This window comes from Anoplopoma fimbria, chromosome 9 (assembly GCF_027596085.1).
Source record: "Anoplopoma fimbria isolate UVic2021 breed Golden Eagle Sablefish chromosome 9, Afim_UVic_2022, whole genome shotgun sequence".
Lineage (NCBI taxonomy): Eukaryota > Metazoa > Chordata > Actinopteri > Perciformes > Anoplopomatidae > Anoplopoma > Anoplopoma fimbria.
This window is the reverse complement of record NC_072457.1, coordinates 15439632-15461401: the sequence shown is the minus strand read 5'-3', so window position 1 is coordinate 15461401 and position 21770 is coordinate 15439632. Positions and strand designations below refer to the sequence as shown.

The window sequence follows — 21770 nt, the reverse complement described above, 5'->3', positions numbered from 1 at the left end:
CATTCATCAGCGGCCTTTGAGTTGATCCCTGCCCACCAGCCAGACCTGCTGGACCAAACAGCACCAACTACCCCACACTACCCCAGGGAGGAGAGGGGAGATGGAAGCTAAGCTGACCCAGCTAGGATCAAAGGCTACTCCACTACCCAGCCTACTGCTGGCTGTCTGATGCCCGGTCACAGAAAAGTAAGATGATGAAAGCAGCTGGAGGTCAGTGACTGTTGATCCCACATCTTCACAGAGACCTGACTCCATCGTTCATCCTGGATCAAGATGCACTTGAAGGGAGTGCAGGACTCCGATGGGACAAGAGGTGGACTATGCGTTTACATCGTGATGCTTGGTGCTCAAACACAGTCAAAGTTGGTGGACAAATTATCTTCCAAGAATTGTTTTTGTTGATGCTGTTTACATTTTCCTCCTGATGCAAATTCACAAAATGTACAACAATGTACTACTGTTTTTGATTTGTTTTTTTGTCATGTGTTTGTTGTGTTACACATGGGCTACAACTGAATTTCGTTGTGAATCTCTGTGTTGCATAATTACAATAAGTGATCCTTGAATCCATTTTATACGTTTCAATATTGCTTGGGTCTTTTGTTGCTTTTTTACATTTTTACTGACTACAGAATTGTAGTGGACGTTAATATCCTTTAGACATGAGGTAAAATGTTGTTTTCAATTGGTCCTCTTAAGTTTATGTATATGGAACGATAATTATATTTATAAACAGTTGGATTAAAAAGCTAACACCCTTGTCGACTGAGTTAATAGATCAAAATACTCTTACCATAAAGCACGACCATTTGACCTGTTTTTCTAAATAGAACGTTTTTAATTTAAATCTAAACATTCCATTTGATCTATTGTTAAAGACTATAGGCTATATCTCAATATAATATATAGGCTCTTTAGCCATAATCTCATGTAAAAGTGTAAAAGTCATGTAAGTCATGTAAAAGTCAAATTTTAAAAGTAGTTGCAATCTTTTTTATTGCTCATTACACAAAGCAACACTGGGCATGCGCGAATTGGTCTGATGACATAGTAGTTTTCCGATCGCTCTGCTTTACATGTCTAAACATTTACAGAGTTACCGGAACTTTAAAAAAAAAAAGTCTACACCTTAGAGAGCGTTTCTCAGAAATATCCTTTTTATTGATCTACAACTCTGTGTGTGTGTGTGTGGACGAGCGGACCAAACGCAGAAAACAAAACCATAGTAGAGGAATAAAGTTAGACAGGACCGCAGCGGAACGACAGAACAGTACACCGGAGGACTCAAGGTACTGTGGATGATTAACACACACAATAATAAATGTATATAAACTGTGTTTCCGAGTGTCCTGTTCGTGTTTTGTTTTTTTAATAGGCCAAACTAGATAAATGTAAAATTGATTTCCGCACTCGGCGTCGCGCGTAATGTCCAAACCTCGTCTTAAGACTGCCAGATTGAGTTAACAATGTTATTTTGGTAACAAAATACATCAAACTAGAGGAAATCCGTCGATATTAAGAATAAATGTTGCCTTTTAAAACGAGTTTCTCTTTACTTTCGTTTCATCATGAGCTCGACGAGTTAAGTTTCGTTTTCCCCCCAGAAGCGTCACTTGACTCTTCATCATGGCCGAAATGGACGCGAGTCCGTTTTCTCTGATGAGTCTGGAGGACGAGCTGACCTGCAGCATCTGTCTGAGTCCCTTCGACTGTCCGGTGACCATCCCCTGCGGACACAACTTCTGCCAGGACTGCCTCCTCGCCACCTGGAAGGACTCCTACAGCTGTCCTCAGTGCCGGACCCACTTCGCCACCAAACCGGAGCTGAAGAAAAACACGGTCCTCAGCACCGTCGTGGAGACCTTCAACCTGAGGACGAACAAGAGCGAGGCCACCCCGGCAGCAGAGGAGAGCAAAGCCGAGGAAGAGGGTGTCATACGCTGCGATACGTGTATGGAGGCAGAAGCGTCGCAGACCTGCCTCACCTGCATGGCCTCTTTCTGTGAGGAGCACCTGCGGCCTCACCGGGAGAACCCGACCTTTAGGCTCCACCAGCTGAGTCAGCCCCTCGGCGACCTGTCAGAGCGGATCTGCCCGGACCACCACAAGCTGATGGAGTTCTTCTGCAGCCAACACAGCCGCCCTATCTGCAGCCTCTGCCTCCAGCAGGTGCACAAAGGCTGCTCCTTCATAACCCCTGAGGAGCAGAGGAACCTGCAAGAGGTGTGTGTGTGTGTGTGTGTGTGTGTGTGTGTGTGTGTGTGTGTGTGTGTGTGTGTGTGTGTGTGTGTTTACCTGCATCTGCCTGATACTTATTAATCTTAATTGAGCTTATTAATCACTGAACAACACTGGTAAACACTTTGTATGAATTGGATCAGTGCATCCCTAATTTAAAGGGGCAATCCCCCCAAAAATAAAAGGTGAATGGGAGTTGGTTTGTGGTTCTTACAGCATTGAAGTATCTGTCCACATTAATCGACAGAACGCCACATGAACAGTTTCATAGGGATTTTCGTTTAGTAGAAAATAGTTCCAATGAGAACTGTTCATGAACCGATCAGAACAGGATTCGTTGTTGTGAGCACTTTTTGGAACTACTTTTCCTGTAGAATATATTTAGCTCTAAATACAGTTTGTTTCCTTTTGTTTTTCTCTTTTAAAATGCATGTATGTTGTTTATGTGTGGGCTATAAAAAGGATTTGCAATTATTTAAAAAAAGAATGACTTTTTAGCAGGGAAACTGTTTTTGTATGAGATATCAATGAGGAGGTAGGCTTGATAACGTGAGCATAATTGCCTAGTTCTTTTTAAACTCTGTTAGCACTTAACCCAATAATGGGTCTTTGAAAGACAAGGCTCTGTGCAAAATTAATCCTGATTCTCTCTGAGCTGTGTGTCTCTGTCTTAAATAATATAATGAGTCATGTTTCTCTGTTTTGTAGTCCGACCTGAGGAGCAAGTTGGGTTTGCTGGACGGGAAGATTACGAAGAATGAGAATGTTATTCTTCAAATGGGTTCCTTGCAGAACAAGCTAGAGGTAACCCTCAACATTTCACATTTACCGTTTTTTTCATTTAAATGAATGCCATAAATAGTGCCTTGAAAGAAGAAGCTTGACTCAAGAAATCAATAATAGGAGATTCAAGATTATTTGTAATCCATAACAGTGAGTTTTTGTATTGTAAGGTATTTCTGTTTTTTTGTGTGTACCTGTCTTGTGCTCTACTGATCTATTTATGGATCCTCTCATGATTGTCCCCAAGGACTCAGCGACCAACAGGAAGAAGGCTTTGGCAGTTGAGTATCAGCAGATGCGGGATATGTTGACACGGGAGGAGCGTGAAGCTCTGAATATAGTGGACCGTGAGCTGGACAGTGGTCAGACTAAACTAAATGGTCTCGCAAAAAAGTTAAATGAGAACGTCGACAGTTTGAGCAAAGCCAAAGAAGAGATCCAGAGTCTGCTGAGCCAGTCCCAAACTCAGACCTTCCTACAGGTGAGACAACTGTGATTATCAATCTGCACAGAAACTGGAAGCTGATTTTTATAGTTTTATTTGTGAGGAAAGCAAAAGCGGACAAATTTGGGTTTGGAGGGTTAAGGAAATTTTTTTGTGGAGATGTATGAGCTACTTATCCAAAGTCAATGTATTTCCTACAGTAGATAAAAACAGACAGGAGTACCAGAAGGGGAGAAAAACAATGTACTGCTGTGGATGGGAGAAAGCAGCAAAATGTTATTTATCAGCTTAAAGAAAGACCCACCTAAAAAATACTACTATCAGTTTAAGTGTACGCTATATTTAAAAAAAATTCACCATTTTACCATCGCTGTCAGACAGCCCTTTCTGACGGGAAACTGGAGCTTAAGGCTTAAGCTGTACTTGAATTAATGTGAATTTATCCTTATACAATTTTATCATATAATATATTTAATCCACCAATATGGGTTTAAGCTAAACCAAAGCCTGATGTCTGACAAAATTAATTCTAGTTAAAACTTTTTTTAGGATTGACCAGATTTAATCTCTTTAATTAAATTTACACATGACAAATTCAAATGTTCAGGAGACAGGACGGCCCAATTCCACACCGGCCCCTACCCCGTCTCCGCCATATTAAGTGTCATCCCAAACCAATAAGCGTGATTAGGAATTGGGTTAGAAAACCCTCCGACAGTGAGTCTGCCTCAATGCTGCCCAAACCGACCACTGACAACGCCATTTTGTGTTTTTCATGAAACACGCTCCATATAACTGTAGTTATGTGCAATATCTGTACAAGTATTTACTAAAACTAATCTAACTAAAATGAGCATTTAAAAGGTGCAATGTAAGGGACTGGGGGCCTTTCTTTTGCTTTCAATGGCTCTCAACATGGCTATGTCTAAGCCAGCAACTCACGGCTAACATTGCTAACAGCGCTACATTACATTACATTACAGTCATTTAGCAGACGCTTTTTATCCAAAGCGACTTACAATCAGTAGTATATTACATATCATTCACCCATTCACACACTGATGACAGGCTAGGTGCCACTCTAACTAACATTCATGCAACATCCAGTCCACACCGATGGCAAGCCTTCGGGAGCAACTTGGGGTGTCTTGCCCAAGGACACATCGACTGCCGAAGCCGGGTATCGAACCACCGACCCTCTGATTGGAGAACTACCTTGCTCTCCACTACGCCACAGCCGCACAAAGCAGCACAAACAACGGCAAACGTGCTGACATTTTTGCTGACAACTTTATTTTTCCATCATTCCCATCATATTTCAATTTCAGTACCCACAACAGAAAATAGTATAGCTTTATCTCAACTGTTTTAAACAAAACCAAGTTGCATCAAGAAAACAACAATGTGTTTCTCTATTCTCAGGCTTCATTTAACCTGCCCCAAACTGTGAAATTTGAACCTACTGCCCCTCAAATCAACCTGGACTCCAAGAAGATGAAAGCGGCACAGGAATTCTCTACACTGCTGAAGGAGCATCTGACAGAGATATTTAAACAGCCTATTGAGGCCAGACTACTCAAACTTAAACCAGGTGAATGAACATGTACATTTTAAGTGGGAGAGTTTAAATTTGGAAATGTATCATGAAATTAGAATGGAGCCAATCAAATCCAATTGTGTTGCAGAACTTAAGACTGACATTGTTGCATCTGGTGAGTTTGTGTCTTGGGAGATACTGGAGATTAAATCAAATATTGTATTTATTAACAGTGTGTTTTGTGGTGGTGGGCTACTGGGACTGACTGGGGCAGCTGTGGCTCAGCAGGTAGATCGGGTCGTTCACTAAATGCAGGGTTGATGGTTGAATCACTAGCTCCTCCTACTGCCATCGGTGTTAGAGTGTGAATTGGACGGGAGGCAAATTATAAAGCGCTTTATAAATGCTGTCCATTTACCATTCACAGTTGAAAAAGCAGTTCCTGGCTCAGCACCTGCAAGTTCTGGAAGTACTGAATCTCAGCCAGAATCTGGTAAATTAATTTCTATCTGTATGATAAACATTGACACATGTGTCTGATGTGAATGCTATATTTATGAAGTTTTGATAAAATACTTTCATACGTCTGACAAAATGTCTTCTCGTTTTACCTTCTATGTTTCAGAAGTAACCAAGCCTCCAAAGCAGAAAAAAACGCCCAGGTCCCACAGTCCAGGTCGTCCGCCCGTCCAGCCATTATTCCAGCCAGTTCGTATGCCTTATATGGAGTCACATCCAGGCTGGCATCCACCTCAGCCTCCACCAGGCTATTTTATGCGTCCTCAATTTATGCAAGGACCTAGGACAAGTAAGATATTAATATACAATTATACACACAGCAAGACAGAGTGCACCAATCTGCACTTTGATTGTATCACCTTCTACTTAAACCTACACCATAAGAATCTTTTGTTAGATGCTGGTGTAGGTACATTCATAAGTGGGAAATGTAACAGTTGAAGATGCATTGAGAAAGTACAGTGAAGCCAACTATGTCCAATTTTGTTGCAGATAATAACACTGGCATTCTTGGTGAGTTGGATCATGGTGGAATCAGAAATCAAATGAAAACTATTTATACCTAATCTTTAAACATTCCATATTGAAGCTGCGTTGTGTGGTGGTTTGGATAACTTTTTTAAGTCATTAAAAATAACATTAAAAGACTAATAAAATGAACCTGTGACATGTGCTTATAAGGTGGTTCTACCTGTAAACTGGTCATTTGGTATGTTAACCTGTTCGTCAAAAATGCTTCATGAGATGAATTTAAAAAACTGAAAAGCATTTTATTAGACATGACTGTTCAAGGATGCCTTTTTTTTGCCTATTTTTTTAATCCAGGGCCACAATGGACAGGTCCATGTCCCCAACCCAAATCAGGCCCAAAGAAGAAACCTCAAAGTAAGTAAATGTATTTATCATCAAACTTATTGGTAACATTCAGTTACCAGTTAATTAGGTACATCTAGCTGACACTAATGCATTCTTATTAGAGAAGGGACTGGTCCCATATTGGTATCCGGGGTTGCATTATTTACACACTCGTTACAGAAATTGGCGGTGGCAATTACACAAGCTGTCATACTTTCCTCAAACTTGTGGTCTACTTCTGAGTTCCCGGGACAGCGCACACTCACAACAAACAGCGCAAAACATAATTAATATATTTGCATAATGAATAATTTGGAATTTTTTGTGGCAACGCCTAGCCTATATTTAAACAAAAACAGCAATGCATACTCATACTGATTTGGACGTCTATTACCAGGACAACAATTAAAGCTTCAATGCATTTGGTTTCGCCTTAGTAATAATATTAGAGAATATCCCTCCGGCAATGTTGGGACAACTGCATATAAACTAGTTTGTAACATAAGCGTCTTAAGCACAAGGTGGTCAAGTGGCTGCTCAAAGCCCGGAACCTTGTGGGTATTTGTAATCCAGACTGTTGTATATTTATTAATGCAGATGCATTAATAAATATACAGGAAACAAGCAGTAAACACATCCACAAAGGCCAGTCCTGAGAAAATAAACTAGAAACTAAAAACACTACAAGATGAACTAACACAAGGGAAAAAAGGTGAACCAATGCTCACTAGGAGCAATGACAAACTCACAATAAAACAGGGGAAACATACAGACTGAACACACAAAGAGAGCAGGGGAAAGAGACACAGGTGGAACAAATCAGGGTGGAACAGCAATTGCAAAGGCGGGAAGTAAAACCAGAGAGGACTCCTAATGTGAGTGTCTCAAAAAACAACAAGAAACACTGAACATGACAAATGAATGAATCGAATAAAGGAGCAAACAATAATCCCAAAACAAGACCACTGATCACTCAACAAATATGAGTAACCAAAAAGATACAATGCAAAAAAGTCTAAGAGCTTCCGGAAACAGAGCCAGACTGTGAAGGCATTGCTTTGCGCTTGATACATAGTTTTTCAAAACATTAAAGTAGTTGCCAAAACAATTTGCACTCTTAGATCTGTTTGTATGTGAAGCCCACTTAATCTACAATTCAAATAAATGCTTTGGAATACATTTAAATTAAATGCAAAATTGCAATGCAATGAAAATTGTATTCAAAAGGAGCTCTGGTATAGGAGCTTATAGCGTTATCGGCACACATATTCAAATTCAGGTATCTGATCGGAAAGAGTAGATTGTGTATCTCTAATTCTAATACAACAAATATCACCTTAATGAAGGTAATAATGTTCCGTTTTTGAGAGAGGTGTTGCTTCAACTTAATGGTCATTTAGGAGGCTGTAGTTTTGGTGCTATTGAACTCTAATGCAATATATTGAGACAAGTTTTTAATATTTTGTCCATCCAATTTATATCAATGAGGGAAATGTTTTGTAATATGTTACTGCCTCTACCTGGTCAGTGTTTGATGTAATGTTTTAATGAATGCATGCATGTTGTTAACAGCTCTTGAAAATGTAACAAACACACTGTTTTACATCTTATCAGAACAAAAACCTCCCCAATCCGCAGAAGACAATATGGGGAAAAGGAATCAATCCCGTTCAGTGGAGGACCTGCTGGAGATGGATGACAAAGCCAAAGACTGTACTCCTGCAGCTGAATCCAAAGAGACACCAGGTAGACACCATCCATTAAATAAAATAAAGAGTACTTTTTATTTTATTTATTAATGCTACATTGTCAGACTCATCATGGAGAGTTAAAATATATATATATATATATATATATATATATATTTCAAAAGTGATGCTGCGGAACCAGCCATATCATCTTGTTTATTCCTTACATTAATCTTCCTTGTCAAATCCTGGCACCTAAATTACCCACAATACACCCCACACCCCCAGTTTTTTTTTGTTTTTTCAGCCCCAACCGACACTGACTCAAGTGACATCACTTGAGGCAATTTAGCAGACTTTAAGGAGCTCCCTCTGGAGCCATAAGAGGCTTTATAAAACTTTTTGACATATGCCGTAAACTCTCGATTTTTAAAGCTTTGATTTTTTTAACCCTGAGCCTGATGACAAATTTCTTTCTTGTCTTTTTGCTGTAGAAACGCCGGACATTCCCCCAAACATAACATCAGCTGAAAAAAGAACCGAACTTCTGAAATGTAAGTGAATGAGTTCAGCAGGTGTCTTCCCGTCCTACTTTAGTAGCAACCGTGTTTCTAATTTGAATGGTCTTTTTTTATTTCCCCCTCCCAGATGGTACGGTTCTCAATTTGGATCCAAAGACGGCCCACAAACGCATCTCACTGAGTGAAAACTTCACCAAGGCATCTGTGTCAGATGAACACACGAGCTACCCCGACTGCCCTGAGCGCTTTGCCGTCTGCTCCCAGGTGCTAGCCTCCAAGGGTTTCTCTAGAGGACGACACTACTGGGAGGTCAAACTGAGCAGCAACAACTTCATTGGCATCGGCTTGGCTTACAAAAGCATTGACCGCAAAGGTCCGACCAGTCGGCTGGGACGCAACTCCCAGTCCTGGTGTGTCGAGTGGTTTAACGTCAAGCTGTCAGCCTGGTATAACAGCAGTGAGACCGTGCTGGTGAATCCCAATCCAAAGCGCATAGGTGTGCTGTTGGATTGTGAGGAGGGTACTGCTACGTTCTATAACGTGGCCGACAGGGCGTATCCCTTCCACTCCTTTGTGTTCCCCTTTGCTGAAGCCGTGTATCCAGCTTTCTGGATTTTCTCAAGTGGCTCGTCCGTTTCTTTGTGCAAGCTGCAGGCATAAGGAGCAGATGCACATTCACGGCATATGCAGGCTAACACATATACACAGTCAGCCCTTTCTTTTAATGACGCTCATTAAGAACGGAAAATAATACTTTGCTAGTTGTCCCCATAAACCCAGTCTTTATTTTCTTAACAAGAGGCTGGTCGGTTACATTCCCCCCAGCCAACATGTTTGTCCAGTGTCTTCATATAAAGTGGAAAATCATTGTTGGCTGTACAGCTGCAACTGATTGGCATTTTGTGATGTTGGAATGGGTCTGGTCAAATAATGATAACCCCACACTATTAGTGATTACTGCTAAGTGTCTTTCTGTTAGCTCTGCTTCAATCCAAGAAAATGAAGGAATGGATGGTGGAGTTTATTCTGCAAAGTCTAAGATTATCCACAGACAGCTTGAAGCATCACAACTGAAATGGATGTCAAGAATGAATGGCATGTCATAGCTAAGTCCTTTGTTGTTGTCGTTAGCTATGCTGCTAAATTTGTAGTTATGGGACCAAAAAAATGAAGCTGACTTTTCAAAACACAAGAAAAGCAATATACCTCATGTTTTCCATCGTATAAACTGCAGTTTAAGGGATTAGGACGCACTAACTTGTCCCAATTACTCCATGATAAGTATTTAAAAAACAGATAAAAATGTGTTTTTAAAGCTATATTATAACTTATACTGCATGCAGAAGGAATTCAGACATAATGCTGTGTTTGATGGCAAAAGATGAGCAGGAGAAATTATCTTCCCTTTAATAATTTCTTTTATTTCAATAACCGTAAATGCACAGATACAAAAAATGAAAGAGCAAGTAATGAAAGAAGGTGTGCTGTCAGTCACCTCAGCCAGTTGCCTTAATGGGATGAAGCTGGGAGGAGTGGTGGCTGGGTTTTCTTGTGCTGGTTTCAATTTTCAGAGAATTGATCTACTTCCTTCTCTACTGGGATTATAACGGAGCACACATAACGCACACTGTACACTTACTGTACAGTGTGTGTGTGCTAGTGCGTCTCCTGTATTGTGAATGTAATCGGATAAAGAAGTGAATTAATGACGTCACTCTCCAGCATATGTCAGTACAGCGGTTTCATATGAAGTCCGCATGTGACATAATGATTGTTTTGAAGTGCACTGGAGCAAGTTTTTTTCATATATAAAGATATGAATAATTTCTAGTGACCCTAAGGTTCCTATTTTCCCTCGATTTATCCAACTTTTGTAAGTAAGTGTTGTGGAAAAGACAGATTCCACCTTACCTTAGTAAGATGAGTTGCAAATTCCTAGAAGACTGCCATGATATTGGCTAGAAATAGATTTGTTTCTATGATATGATTGGCTGTGCACCCATAGAAGTACAATAGGAGTACTGTTTTCCGTGGTGATTAAACAAAGTTAGTACATTAGTACAAAACAAGTTAGCATAGCTAGCTTTACGCTAGTTAGCTAGCCAGCCTATTCCACTCTGGCTTATTTACTGGTTCTTGTACAAATAATACTCGTTTTAGTCATAACTGCAAAACCTCACCTCAGTAACCGTAAGTCGGTTTAGTTCACAAAAGTAAGACCACTGCAACGGTCACAATGGCCACGGTTTACATAAAAATGTCATCCGTTCTGAACATTCTGCTAAGTTAATTTGAATGGAAATGTCCACTCTACTCCTATTTTATTTCTTTGAGTGTACCCAACGGGACAAAGTATTGAAACTTTGTCAAGATAAGTGCATATTCGCATCAACTAGCCCTATATCGTCACTTCCTCAACTCTTTGACTGATTTGGCTGATGAGAAGTCATATAGACTGTTTTCATCAAGTCCAGGCAGTCTGTCTTTTTCTTTTTTTATATTTTTGGGGCATTTTGCCTTTATCGGGGGAGTTTATGCCAGGAAATAATGGGGGGGGAGAGAGAAGTATAACATGCAGCAAATGGTCCTTGGTCAAATTTAAACCTAGGATGTGATGCTTGCATGGTGTGCCCCATAGGCATAAAATGTCACATGATTTTACATCTTTGGTGGGCACATTAAACCAAAAAGCCATCAGAATGCTCTGTTGGCTTTTGGTAAAGCGGTAGAAGAGTAGTTAGATATTTACATTCACAGGGATTATTTGTTGGGTGATTCAAGTTAACCCGGGTTTGTAGTATGACGCTCCACCACGATCATGCTCATCTTGCAGATGCTAAAAGGTGTTAAACGACAAACTGTATGGGCGTCAAACAGAAGAGATCTGTCTACACAACATACGGTATATTAACAATGAAGTTGTTTGAACATGGTTCTATTCGTTCAACTAACCTCACTGCATTTAAGGGGTTCAGACGACACTGTTGTCCAGAGAGACTTTACTGATAAACTGGTAAAGCTGAATTAATCAGTTCACTGTTGGTTAAGTTAAAAGATCTTTGTGAGGCATTTTAGTCTATGCACTTCAAGTAAAGACCTTTATTCTTAGGTAACATGACAATAGTTGAAGGTACGGTAAATCACTGCATGAAAAGTTTGAACCTGTATATCTACTTTTTTCACTATTTATCAACACATTTGAAAATTGGGGTTTGTGACACATATCTTTGTGAAACTATTGTGAGATTTCCCATAACAAAATGAGTGTTGACACCGGTTTGCTCTTACCACCAAGCTAAAATAGCATGACGGGGTTGGCTATGCTTAGCAGTGTAAAGGAGTTAAAGTTTATTTCATGTGACTTATTGCTTTTGCCTTCTATTTTTGGCTCGTAAAATTTGTGATTGATTATCTGCAGACTCCAGTGGCTTGCAGATCAATATGTATGTTTGCTGATCCTCAACTGAATTAAGGTTAATTGTTCTTTGCATCTACTATTTTCAAGTGTACAAGAACTTTGGATTTTACTCAAACTGCGAGCTTTAAGAAATTAACTTAAAGCCAACCTTTGTGTTAATTTCCTGTATGGTGGTTGTTTTCTTTGTACCCAACACTGTTGGTTGCTTCATTTGTATTAAACCAATTATTAATAAAAATAAGCTTCTCTCTCTGACACAATTCATTTTTTCTTTTTAAGAAGCCACAAGTGGTTTAAGGAGCAGTCCAGATTCCCTCTTTTATCTCATCTGTCTCATGTCAACATTGATATAAACCGCCATCTCTGTCTGTCTCATTCAGATCTGGGCCCAGAACACACTTGACAACCCTCCCAAATTTCCTGGGAGACTCAGTTTTTCATTACCCTCTACTGGTTATCTCCCGGGGTCACAAATTCTCAAGTATTTCTCCCTTTTTTTTTTTTAATCACAGCCTGTTTCTGGCACTGCTCACATAAGCCTTGTTTCCACCTGTATCAAACACTGTCCCTATAGGGACAGTGTTTGTCGTATAGTCACTTGAGTCTGTGTCAGTTGGGGCTCGTATAGGTAGAGCTGCTTGTGACACAACGCCGTTTGAGCTCGGGAAGGGTGTGTTTCAACTGTGTTTTGTGGGCGATTAGTATTTAATAAAAACATAATAGTGGCGTGGGCAAAAAAAGTTAAGTTTCGTTTTCCCCAGCAGCGTCACTTGACTCTTCATCATGGCCGAAATGGACGCGAGTCCGTTTTCTCTGATGAGTCTGGAGGACGAGCTGACCTGCAGCATCTGTCTGAGTCCCTTCGACTGTCCGGTGACCATCCCCTGCGGACACAACTTCTGCCAGGACTGCCTCCTCGCCACCTGGAAGGACTCCTACAGCTGTCCTCAGTGCCGGACCCACTTCGCCACCAAACCGGAGCTGAAGAAAAACACGGTCCTCAGCACCGTCGTGGAGACCTTCAACCTGAGGACGAACAAGAGCGAGGCCACCCCGGCAGCAGAGGAGAGCAAAGCCGAGGAAGAGGGTGTCATACGCTGCGATACGTGTATGGAGGCAGAAGCGTCGCAGACCTGCCTCACCTGCATGGCCTCTTTCTGTGAGGAGCACCTGCGGCCTCACCGGGAGAACCCGACCTTTAGGCTCCACCAGCTGAGTCAGCCCCTCGGCGACCTGTCAGAGCGGATCTGCCCGGACCACCACAAGCTGATGGAGTTCTTCTGCAGCCAACACAGCCGCCCTATCTGCAGCCTCTGCCTCCAGCAGGTGCACAAAGGCTGCTCCTTCATAACCCCTGAGGAGCAGAGGAACCTGCAAGAGGTGTGTGTGTGTGTGTGTGTGTGTGTGTGTGTGTGTGTGTGTGTGTTGTTTACCTGCATCTGCCTGATACTTATTAATCTTAATTGAGCTTATTAATCACTGAACAACACTGGTAAACACTTTGTATGAATTGGATCAGTGCATCCCTAATTTAAAGGGGCAATCCCCCCAAAAATAAAAGGTGAATGGGAGTTGGTTTGTGGTTCTTACAGCATTGAAGTGACAGTGTATCTGTCCACATTAATCGACAGAACGCAACTTTTTGGGACTACTTTTCCTGTAGAATATATTTAGCTCTAAATACAGTTTGTTTGCTTTTCTCTTTTAAAATGCATGTATGTTGCTTATGTGTGGGCTATAAAAAGGATTTGCAATTATTTTAAAAAAGAATGACTTTGTAGCAGGGATGCTGTTTTTGTGTGAGATATCAATGAGGAGGTAGGCTTGATAACGTGAGCATAATTGCCTAGTTCTTTTTAAACTCTGTTAGCACCTAACCCAATAATGGGTCTTTGAAAGACAAGGCTCCTTCATATCCCCCGAGGAGCAGAGGAACCTGAAAGAGGTGTGTTTGTTTGTTTGTTTGTTTGTTTGTTTGTTTGTGTGTGTGTGTGTGTGTGTGTGTGTGTGTGTGTGTGTGTGTGTGTGTGTGTGTGTGTGTGTGTGTGTGTGTGTACTTTTACATCTATCTTTGTGAGGACCGATCATGAGTTTTCAACTTTCAGAGTACTATGAGGAAAGTAAGGAAATTTTGTCCGGTCCTCACCTATTGAAAGGTGCAGTTTGAGAGATATGCTTGTTCGCTTTCTTGCTCAGAGTTAGACAAGAAGATTGATACCTCTCTCACGACTGTAACATTGCACTAAATATGTAGGAGCCAGCAGCCGGTTGGCTTAGCTTAGTTTAGCTTAGCATAACAGGGGGGAACAGTTATCTTGGCTCGGACCTTGCACCTATTAACTCGTGAGCGTTGGAGATGCTGATGGGCAGATTTTTTTGAACTTCGGACAGAAACAGGCTGGCTGTTTGCAATGTTTTTGTCTTTGTGCTAAGCTAAGTTACCTGCTGGCTCATGCTACACATACTGTAACTATAAAGACATGGGCTTGATGTCAATCTTCCAATCAAACTCTCTCTATAACAAACTTAGAAGTTAACTTAGAAATGGACATTATGATGGAAATATATTACCAAGGTTTCAGGCATTCAAGACTATTGCAGTAGGCTGTTGTTATAAATGTATTTTGGCATCATAAAAACATGTGACCTTTGGTGCTGCCGTTTGGATTGTTTGGGCGGCTGTGGCGTAGTGGAGAGCAAGGTAGTTCTCCAATCAGAGGGTCGGTGGTTCGATACCCGGCTTCGGCAGTCGATGTGTCCTTGGGCAAGACACCCCAAGTTGCTCCCGAAGGCTTGCCATCGGTGTGGACTGGATGTTGCATGAATGTTAGTTAGAGTGGCACCTAGCCTGTCATCAGTGTGTGAATGGGTGAATGATATGTAATATACTACTGATTGTAAGTCGCTTTGGATAAAAGCGTCTGCTAAATGACTGTAATGTAATGTAATGTTTGCATTGTGCTCTAGGCCCTCCATTGAGGCTGTAGCAAATAAGTGAGCAGGTTTGTTTCAAACATAACATAATTCTCGGTATACTAAAGCTATGTTTGATATCTGTCTTTGTAGCTTGGCCTGAGAGACAAGCTGGTTTTGCTGGATGGGAATATTGAGAAGACTGAGACTGCTGTGTTTCAAATAAAGAACACGCAGACCAAGTTGAAGGTAATTTGTATCTATTACAGTTCATGTTTTTCACAAAAAATGGGAAACAAATCATCAGTGATTCCTTTACCGAATGAAACGTGATGGCACTACATCATGTCAGTTTGTCCTTTTAATAAGGCTACCTGTTCATGTATTTATTTATGGCTCCTATCTTGGTCCTTTTTCTAGGACGCAGCAACCAAAAGGAAGACGGCATTGGCAGCTTTGTATCAGCAGATGCGGAATATGTTGGACCAAGAAGAACGTCAGGCCCAGCATGACGTGGACGGCGAGCTTGACATTTGCCAGACTAAACTTCGGGACTTCATGAAGAGGTTGAATAACAATACTGTCAAAATGAGCAAAGCCAAAGAACATATCAACAGGCTGCTGAGTCAATCCCATACGCTGGCCTTTCTACAGGTGGGATGAACATTGTTACAGGAAGATGAAGGAGGGATATAAAAGAGAGGGAGATGATGTTCAGCCTGAAATGAGATGGAATAAACTGCAGAGAGAAATAACAATTAAAATAGGAAACTGGTCTCATGTAATATATACACTGGGAATATTCTCATGTTATTTTAAAATGGCCTTTCTTTATGCATACCTGAGACAGCATGTTTGAGGCGAGAAAGAGGAATTGGCTTGTATATTATTTGGGTGGATGTTGCAGCTAACACAATTTGTATTAAAGCAAATGTATTAAATGTTATTAGAGCTGCAGAAATTTGTAGATTATAAAATTAGTAGGCAACTATTTTGATTTTATTTTGATAGTATTATTTCTATTTTATGTGGATTTTATTTTGATGACTGATAACTAATTTGAGTATTTTTAAAGCAAAAAACAGCTGGTTCCAGCTTCTCAGATGTGAGGATGTGATGCTTTTCTCAGAGATATATAATTGGGAAACAAATATATTTTGGTTTTGGACTGTTATTTGAATTTAAAAAACAATTTGAATATGTATGCCTTGGCTGTTGGATATTGCAGCTGGTCATTTTCACAATTATCTGAAATCAACAAGATATATTGATTAATAGATAGAAAATAATAATTAATTGCAGCTCTAATTTCAACATTTTTGATTTTAGCCCTATCAAAACAAGAGAACAATGGAAGCCTCTGCACCCTGCACCTATTTTGTCCATTTATCTTGCAGACCAATCCCATTAATAAGTATTTTTTTTTCTTTGCAGGCTTCATCTGACTTCAAAGCTACAAAGTTTAATGACCCTTCTGTCCCTCGAATCAACCTGGACTCCAAGAAGGTGACAGCAACACAGGCCTTTTCTGCTCTGCTGAAGGAGCATCTGACAGAGATCCTTAAACAGCCTGTTGAGGCCAGACTACTCATACTTAGACCAGGTGAATGTGCAGGTACATTTTAAGTGGGAGAGTTTAAATTTGGAAATATATCATGAAATTCTAATGGAACCAATCATGTCCAATTCTGTTGCAGAACTTAACCCTGGCTTTGTTGCATCTGGTAAGTTTGTGTATTGGGAGATACTGGAGATTAAATCAAATGTTGTATTTATTAACGGTGTGTTTTGTGGTGGTGGGCTACTGAAAATGGAAAATGATTTGCCTTGTGTACCTGAGATTTTTGTAATTGTAGTCAATTTACCATCCACAGATAAAAAAGCAGGTCCTGTCTTAGCACTGGCAAGTACTGGATCTCAACCTGAATCTGGTATATTAATCTCTATGAAGGTTTTATCTAAATACAGTATTACCTACTGTAGTCAATATGTGCCTATCTTAAATGTATTCCTATGTGAATGATAAACAGTCACACTCAGGTCTGTACAGCCTCGAAGTCACAGAAAAAGTTTGCTGTCAATATCTGCATGTAATGTGCTTACCGAAGTTTTGAGATGAAGTATCTTCATACATCTCTGTCTGGCATATTGGTGCTTTTATAGGGCTAAAAAAAAAAAATAGAAAAAAAAAAGTAAAGCAATTCAACGAGCATTTTATAACACGATCATCTCCTTTCACTTTCCCTGTTTCAGAAGTAACCAAGCCTCCAAAGCAGAAAAGGCAGCCCAGGTCCCACAGTCCAGGTCGTCCCCCCATCCAGCCATTATTCCAGCCATTTCCTGGACAAATGTATTCTTTTATGGGGAACCAAGCATACTGGAATCCATCTCAGTATATGCAGGGTCAGCCACAGGGCTCTTATCAGGGTCCTCCGTTTATGGCAGGACAAACGACAAGTAAGTAAAAGGGTATAAAACACACACACAATATCAAATGGTTATATTAATCTATTCAAAAAGACTGTAGCAGTCAGACAGAGATGTGACCATGGGACACTGAGATTGTAACATATCTTCTTAAACATATGCCATTAGATTAATTTTAAAGATATTTCTACACCCAGATGGTATAAATCAAGTGCATTTAAAGGGTTCAGTATGATTGTAAGGAACCAGGTCATAAGATACAATAATATAATATAGAACTTTATTAATCCCGAAAGAAACTATTGTGCCAGAGATTGATCAAAGATTACAACTGAACAATAAGAAAAGACACTAGAATGAAAAACAAACATATATTTTTGCAGTTCTAAAGGCTTAAGTGTTTTAACTTCTTGACCACACTTGAAGGCAGAGTGAAAAGCATCTCTCCTGACATGCGATCATAATTGTTTGAATTGGGCTTTTTTCTTTTTCTAAAGGCATTAGTCATCAGTATTTACTTTGAAGGTGGTGGCCCAGTTAACACGTAGATAAGGGTGTTATTCTTGGATGATTCATCCATGTAACATGGCAACAAAAGCCTGGACAGTGGACTGCTGGTAAATACACAAAGTCATTATATCTGGCTGCCATGAAACTGTTATGCACATTAGTAAAATGTAAAGTACCTGAGTTTTTGAATAGAATGTGCATATGAGGGAGGACTCCAGTAGAAGATAAGGATCCTTTATTGTAATTCCAGAGATGTTGTGCATTAGAGGCAACAAAAGTAAGAACTCAGGTCCCGGTGTATGAATTAACAATAATAATCACAAAGAAAGCAGGCAATAAAAATGTATCGATAAAGATATTTAAAAAAAAAAAAGACTGAGACAACAAGATTGCCAAGTGGTCCCAAAGGGCAGCAATGCCTTAAAGAAAGGACCATGATGGTGGCAGCAGTTGGTTTAGTGGAAGCTAAGAAGCCTTTCCTCAGTCGGGTGATTATCACCCCGAACACATAAGGGCCCCATATCCAGTACGACAACAGAAAAACAGAACTGCACCCTAAAACAAACAAAATGCCACCGGACATTAGTCTCAGAATGCAAATTATTTAAAGTGCTTTCACACCTGCAGTTGTCTTCATTTGGTACATTTAGTTTTGTTCCTGTTGACACTGACTTTTTAGGAACAAACCAAGGGAGTAAACAGGAAGTTAAACAGACTGACAGGTATCTCCTTGATTGGACCATTTTGCAATTGTCAGATTTCCCAATCAGCAGATGGAAGAGTTAGCAGTGACAAGAGCAACTGCTTATAGCCCTTTTAGAGACCTGCACAACCTGAATTACCGGTGTGTGCCAAGATGTTGGCAAACTGGGGGCGAGTTGCAATTTAAATTGTAGCTTCTACATTAACTTAAGAAAACATTACTTTTCTGTAAAAATGACAAGTTCAGGTGTTCACACACACTGTTGTACTTCTGTTTAACATAATTCAACTCAAGTATCAATTTGGCATGTGGCAGCACTCTAACAAAATGGACGAACTACTAAAGAAACCTTTTTGTATATTGTCCTTTCAGAACAAGACAAAATGCCCCCCAATGCTCCAGGAGGAAATATGCCAAGTGCTAAAGGATTTGACTCCAATAAATACTGCATTCCCAGAAGATAAATCCAAGTAGCCACTATCCTTATCCTTTAGCATAACTGGCACTACTATATGGCTTAAAAAGCATCATAGACACACATACACAAAACCTTTGGTGCTTATTTGCATTACTTTCAACAATAGTCACTGTGGATATGCAGTAGCTTTGAAATGAACATTTACAAACACCTTGAGTTCTGCATTTGTTAAATGATTAACACATCCAAATATAATGATATCAGAGTGAAGGTTTTATTCTACCCAGCAGGAACATACTGTATGGCAGCTGTGATCTCTGACGAGGGATCAAGGGAGCAGTCCTCTTAAATTCTTTATAATATAACATAATTAAAACACAGAGACATGTTGCTTATTTATGAAAATATTTATGGGAATGTCTTCAAATTCATAAGATCGCTTCATTACATTCAATTCAATCAAAATCTGTCTTTGTCACTTGTAATGACAATTTCATCAAACCCTCTTTTTACTACCATTTTTTAAACACCAATGATTTACATGATTGTTACCAATAAAAAAATCTTATTCTCTCTTACTTTGTATTCTCATTACTGTTTAGCAAAGGCCACATAAGGACCATATCGTGGTCAAAGTAAAATGTATTATGTTTCTGCACATTCTTATCAGCTTTAGGGTTCTCTTATCTCTACAGATATTTGACAGCAAAAAAGTAAGCATATTCAAATATATATATATATATATATATATTAATTAATAATGAAAGTATTTCGGTACACACGACACAGTGGAATTTGCCTTAAGAAATTGAGTCTATATAAATACAGTTCTGTATCTGCCAAGATTTAACAAATAATAATAAACTGACAGGATTGAATTGGGAACAATCAAAACAACCAATAACATCACAGTCATGTTGCTCAACCCCCAACCAGGAAACAAGTAAAGGTCTTTAGCCACGCTAGCAACCTTCTGAGGTGTCATCTCATTACAACAGTAAACACACATTTGTTGGATGGTTTCAAAATGGAGGGAGCACTTTGCTATTAATAAATCCTTTCCTCTAGTGGCACCAGAAGAAAAGCATTGTTACATAAATCGAAAAGGGTAATCCTTCGATCAGCTTATCAGGCTCAGCTCTGCGTTGTCAACTCTCATCAGATCAAAGCTGCATTATGAGGTTTTTGCTTTAGCCACTTTGGGGCATAACTCCAGAACAAGCTGAACATCCCACTAAAATATATTGTGGCTTTTCAAAGTTGCTATGCCAAATATATTAGCAAAAAAAAACCCTACTGAGCATCCAGCAGACACAGACAGTAAAAGCATTCATTTGAAATCATGTTTCTGGCAACCTAACAAATGCAAGTGCAATGTTCACTGTCTTTGTAGCTCTGTTTTGATCTCTAGCCGCAATCTCAAGACACACTTGCCACTATTGGCACGCGGTAGTCTAACCAATGGCATATGAGCAACAACTGTGCAAGAGAGTTTTTTTGGAAATGTTAAAGTGCCCTCCCATCCGCCGGCCTGTTATCTACAGCAGTTTGATCGACCTGCATTCTGTGAAAAACCTGCCCTACTGCCTCTGATCGGCTTGTACTCATTGACTTCTTCGCAGAATGCAGGTGGAAAACAAATGACGCAAGTAGAGATTTGAGCAGACCATCTCAGATTTGGATGTTTCCATAAGGATGGCAGCCTTCATGTATAGTGCTCATATTTATGTTTGTTACAGTTTACTGACCCATTGCAACACTTTGTAAATGAGGGAATGTCAATGAAAGCAGTATGCTGAAATATGATTTTTTTTAAAAAGGAGACTACTATTTGTTAAGTTTGTGCTGGGCATCTGACCAAAACAGGGAAGCCATAAAACCAAACCTAGAAATGGAAACACGCTAAAGCTCTCTAGAAATCAAAGGGTAACGGCAGAGTTGTCGATGACCGTCTCTGGGTTCTCCACTACCAGTAACCCGTTTCACATTACACATATTAATTCTATCCATTGTTAATATAAAAATACTTTTGAGTGAAGCCTTAAGCCGTTTTGTCATCAACACCTGTATCAAAGTCCAACTCTGATTTCAGCTGGAGGCTAGCATGTGCTGTCATTCGTACAGTAAGGATGTATTGTGCTAATATTTTGCATGTTAGCATGCTATCTAGCATTAGTCTCAAATGACAGCTGAGGTTGAGAGAATTCAGTGAGTAATTTCCGTCAAGAGTATCACATCAAGTACTACAGTATTTGACAAGCACCATTTTGACATGTTGGTGGTGCCAACATAATACTCAGGATCAACAAAATCATTAGGATTCATTTTCAGGCATCCATCCATATTTTTTACCAAATTGCCGCACAGTTCATGAAACAGTTATCGAGGTATTTCACTCTAAAAACAGTGACTTAAACAAGAGCCATGCTGCTAGCGTGGCTGAAAAAAAACAGACAATAAACCCCAGTTACATTTAAGCTATTTCAGTGCAACACAACACACAACTCTGGTAAACATGGATGATAAGGTAATAGGTCAAACATTTGTCCTTGAGCAAGAAGACATTCACCTAACACATAGAGGGTGATGAAACCACGAGAATTGGTCACCTGCCAAGGAGGTGCATATTCCAAAAGCATAGGCATCAGGTGGCTAAGAACTGATCCCTGTTCAGCCTTATTGCAGCAAGTTGGCTCCATGTTCATAAGAAGCATAAACTAACATACGACAGGCTTTTCGGATATGGCTGTGAGCAACAGACAACCATTCTGCAATAAACAGGACCACCTGACATG

General features: G+C 40.0%; 2 protein-coding genes across 4 annotated transcripts; both read left to right on the top strand.

Moving 5' to 3' along the window:
- Positions 1-1043: 1043 nt before the first annotated feature.
- On the top strand, positions 1044-12258 carry LOC129096480 (E3 ubiquitin/ISG15 ligase TRIM25-like). 3 transcript variants are annotated; one of them, XM_054605278.1, is made up of 12 exons: positions 1044-1289; positions 1608-2223; positions 2947-3042; positions 3269-3502; positions 4889-5057; positions 5431-5496; positions 5629-5811; positions 6015-6035; positions 6348-6407; positions 7992-8123; positions 8560-8619; positions 8714-12258. In XM_054605278.1, exons 2-12 carry the CDS (start codon positions 1627-1629, stop codon positions 9244-9246), a joined length of 2151 nt encoding a protein of 716 aa, XP_054461253.1. In that variant the 5' UTR covers positions 1044-1289; positions 1608-1626; the 3' UTR covers positions 9247-12258. The 3 variants fall into 3 exon arrangements, with proteins under 3 accessions (XP_054461253.1, XP_054461251.1, XP_054461254.1); XM_054605276.1 differs by having other exon boundaries at positions 1605-2223; XM_054605279.1 differs by lacking the exon at positions 6015-6035 and having other exon boundaries at positions 1605-2223.
- Positions 12259-12661: 403 nt separating this feature from the next.
- On the top strand, positions 12662-21749 carry LOC129096483 (E3 ubiquitin/ISG15 ligase TRIM25-like). Its single transcript, XM_054605282.1, has 7 exons — positions 12662-13384; positions 15071-15166; positions 15338-15571; positions 16352-16520; positions 16615-16641; positions 17171-17374; positions 18930-21749. Exons 1-7 carry the CDS (start codon positions 12788-12790, stop codon positions 19019-19021), a joined length of 1419 nt encoding a protein of 472 aa, XP_054461257.1. The 5' UTR covers positions 12662-12787; the 3' UTR covers positions 19022-21749.
- The last annotated feature ends 21 nt before the right edge of the window (positions 21750-21770 follow it).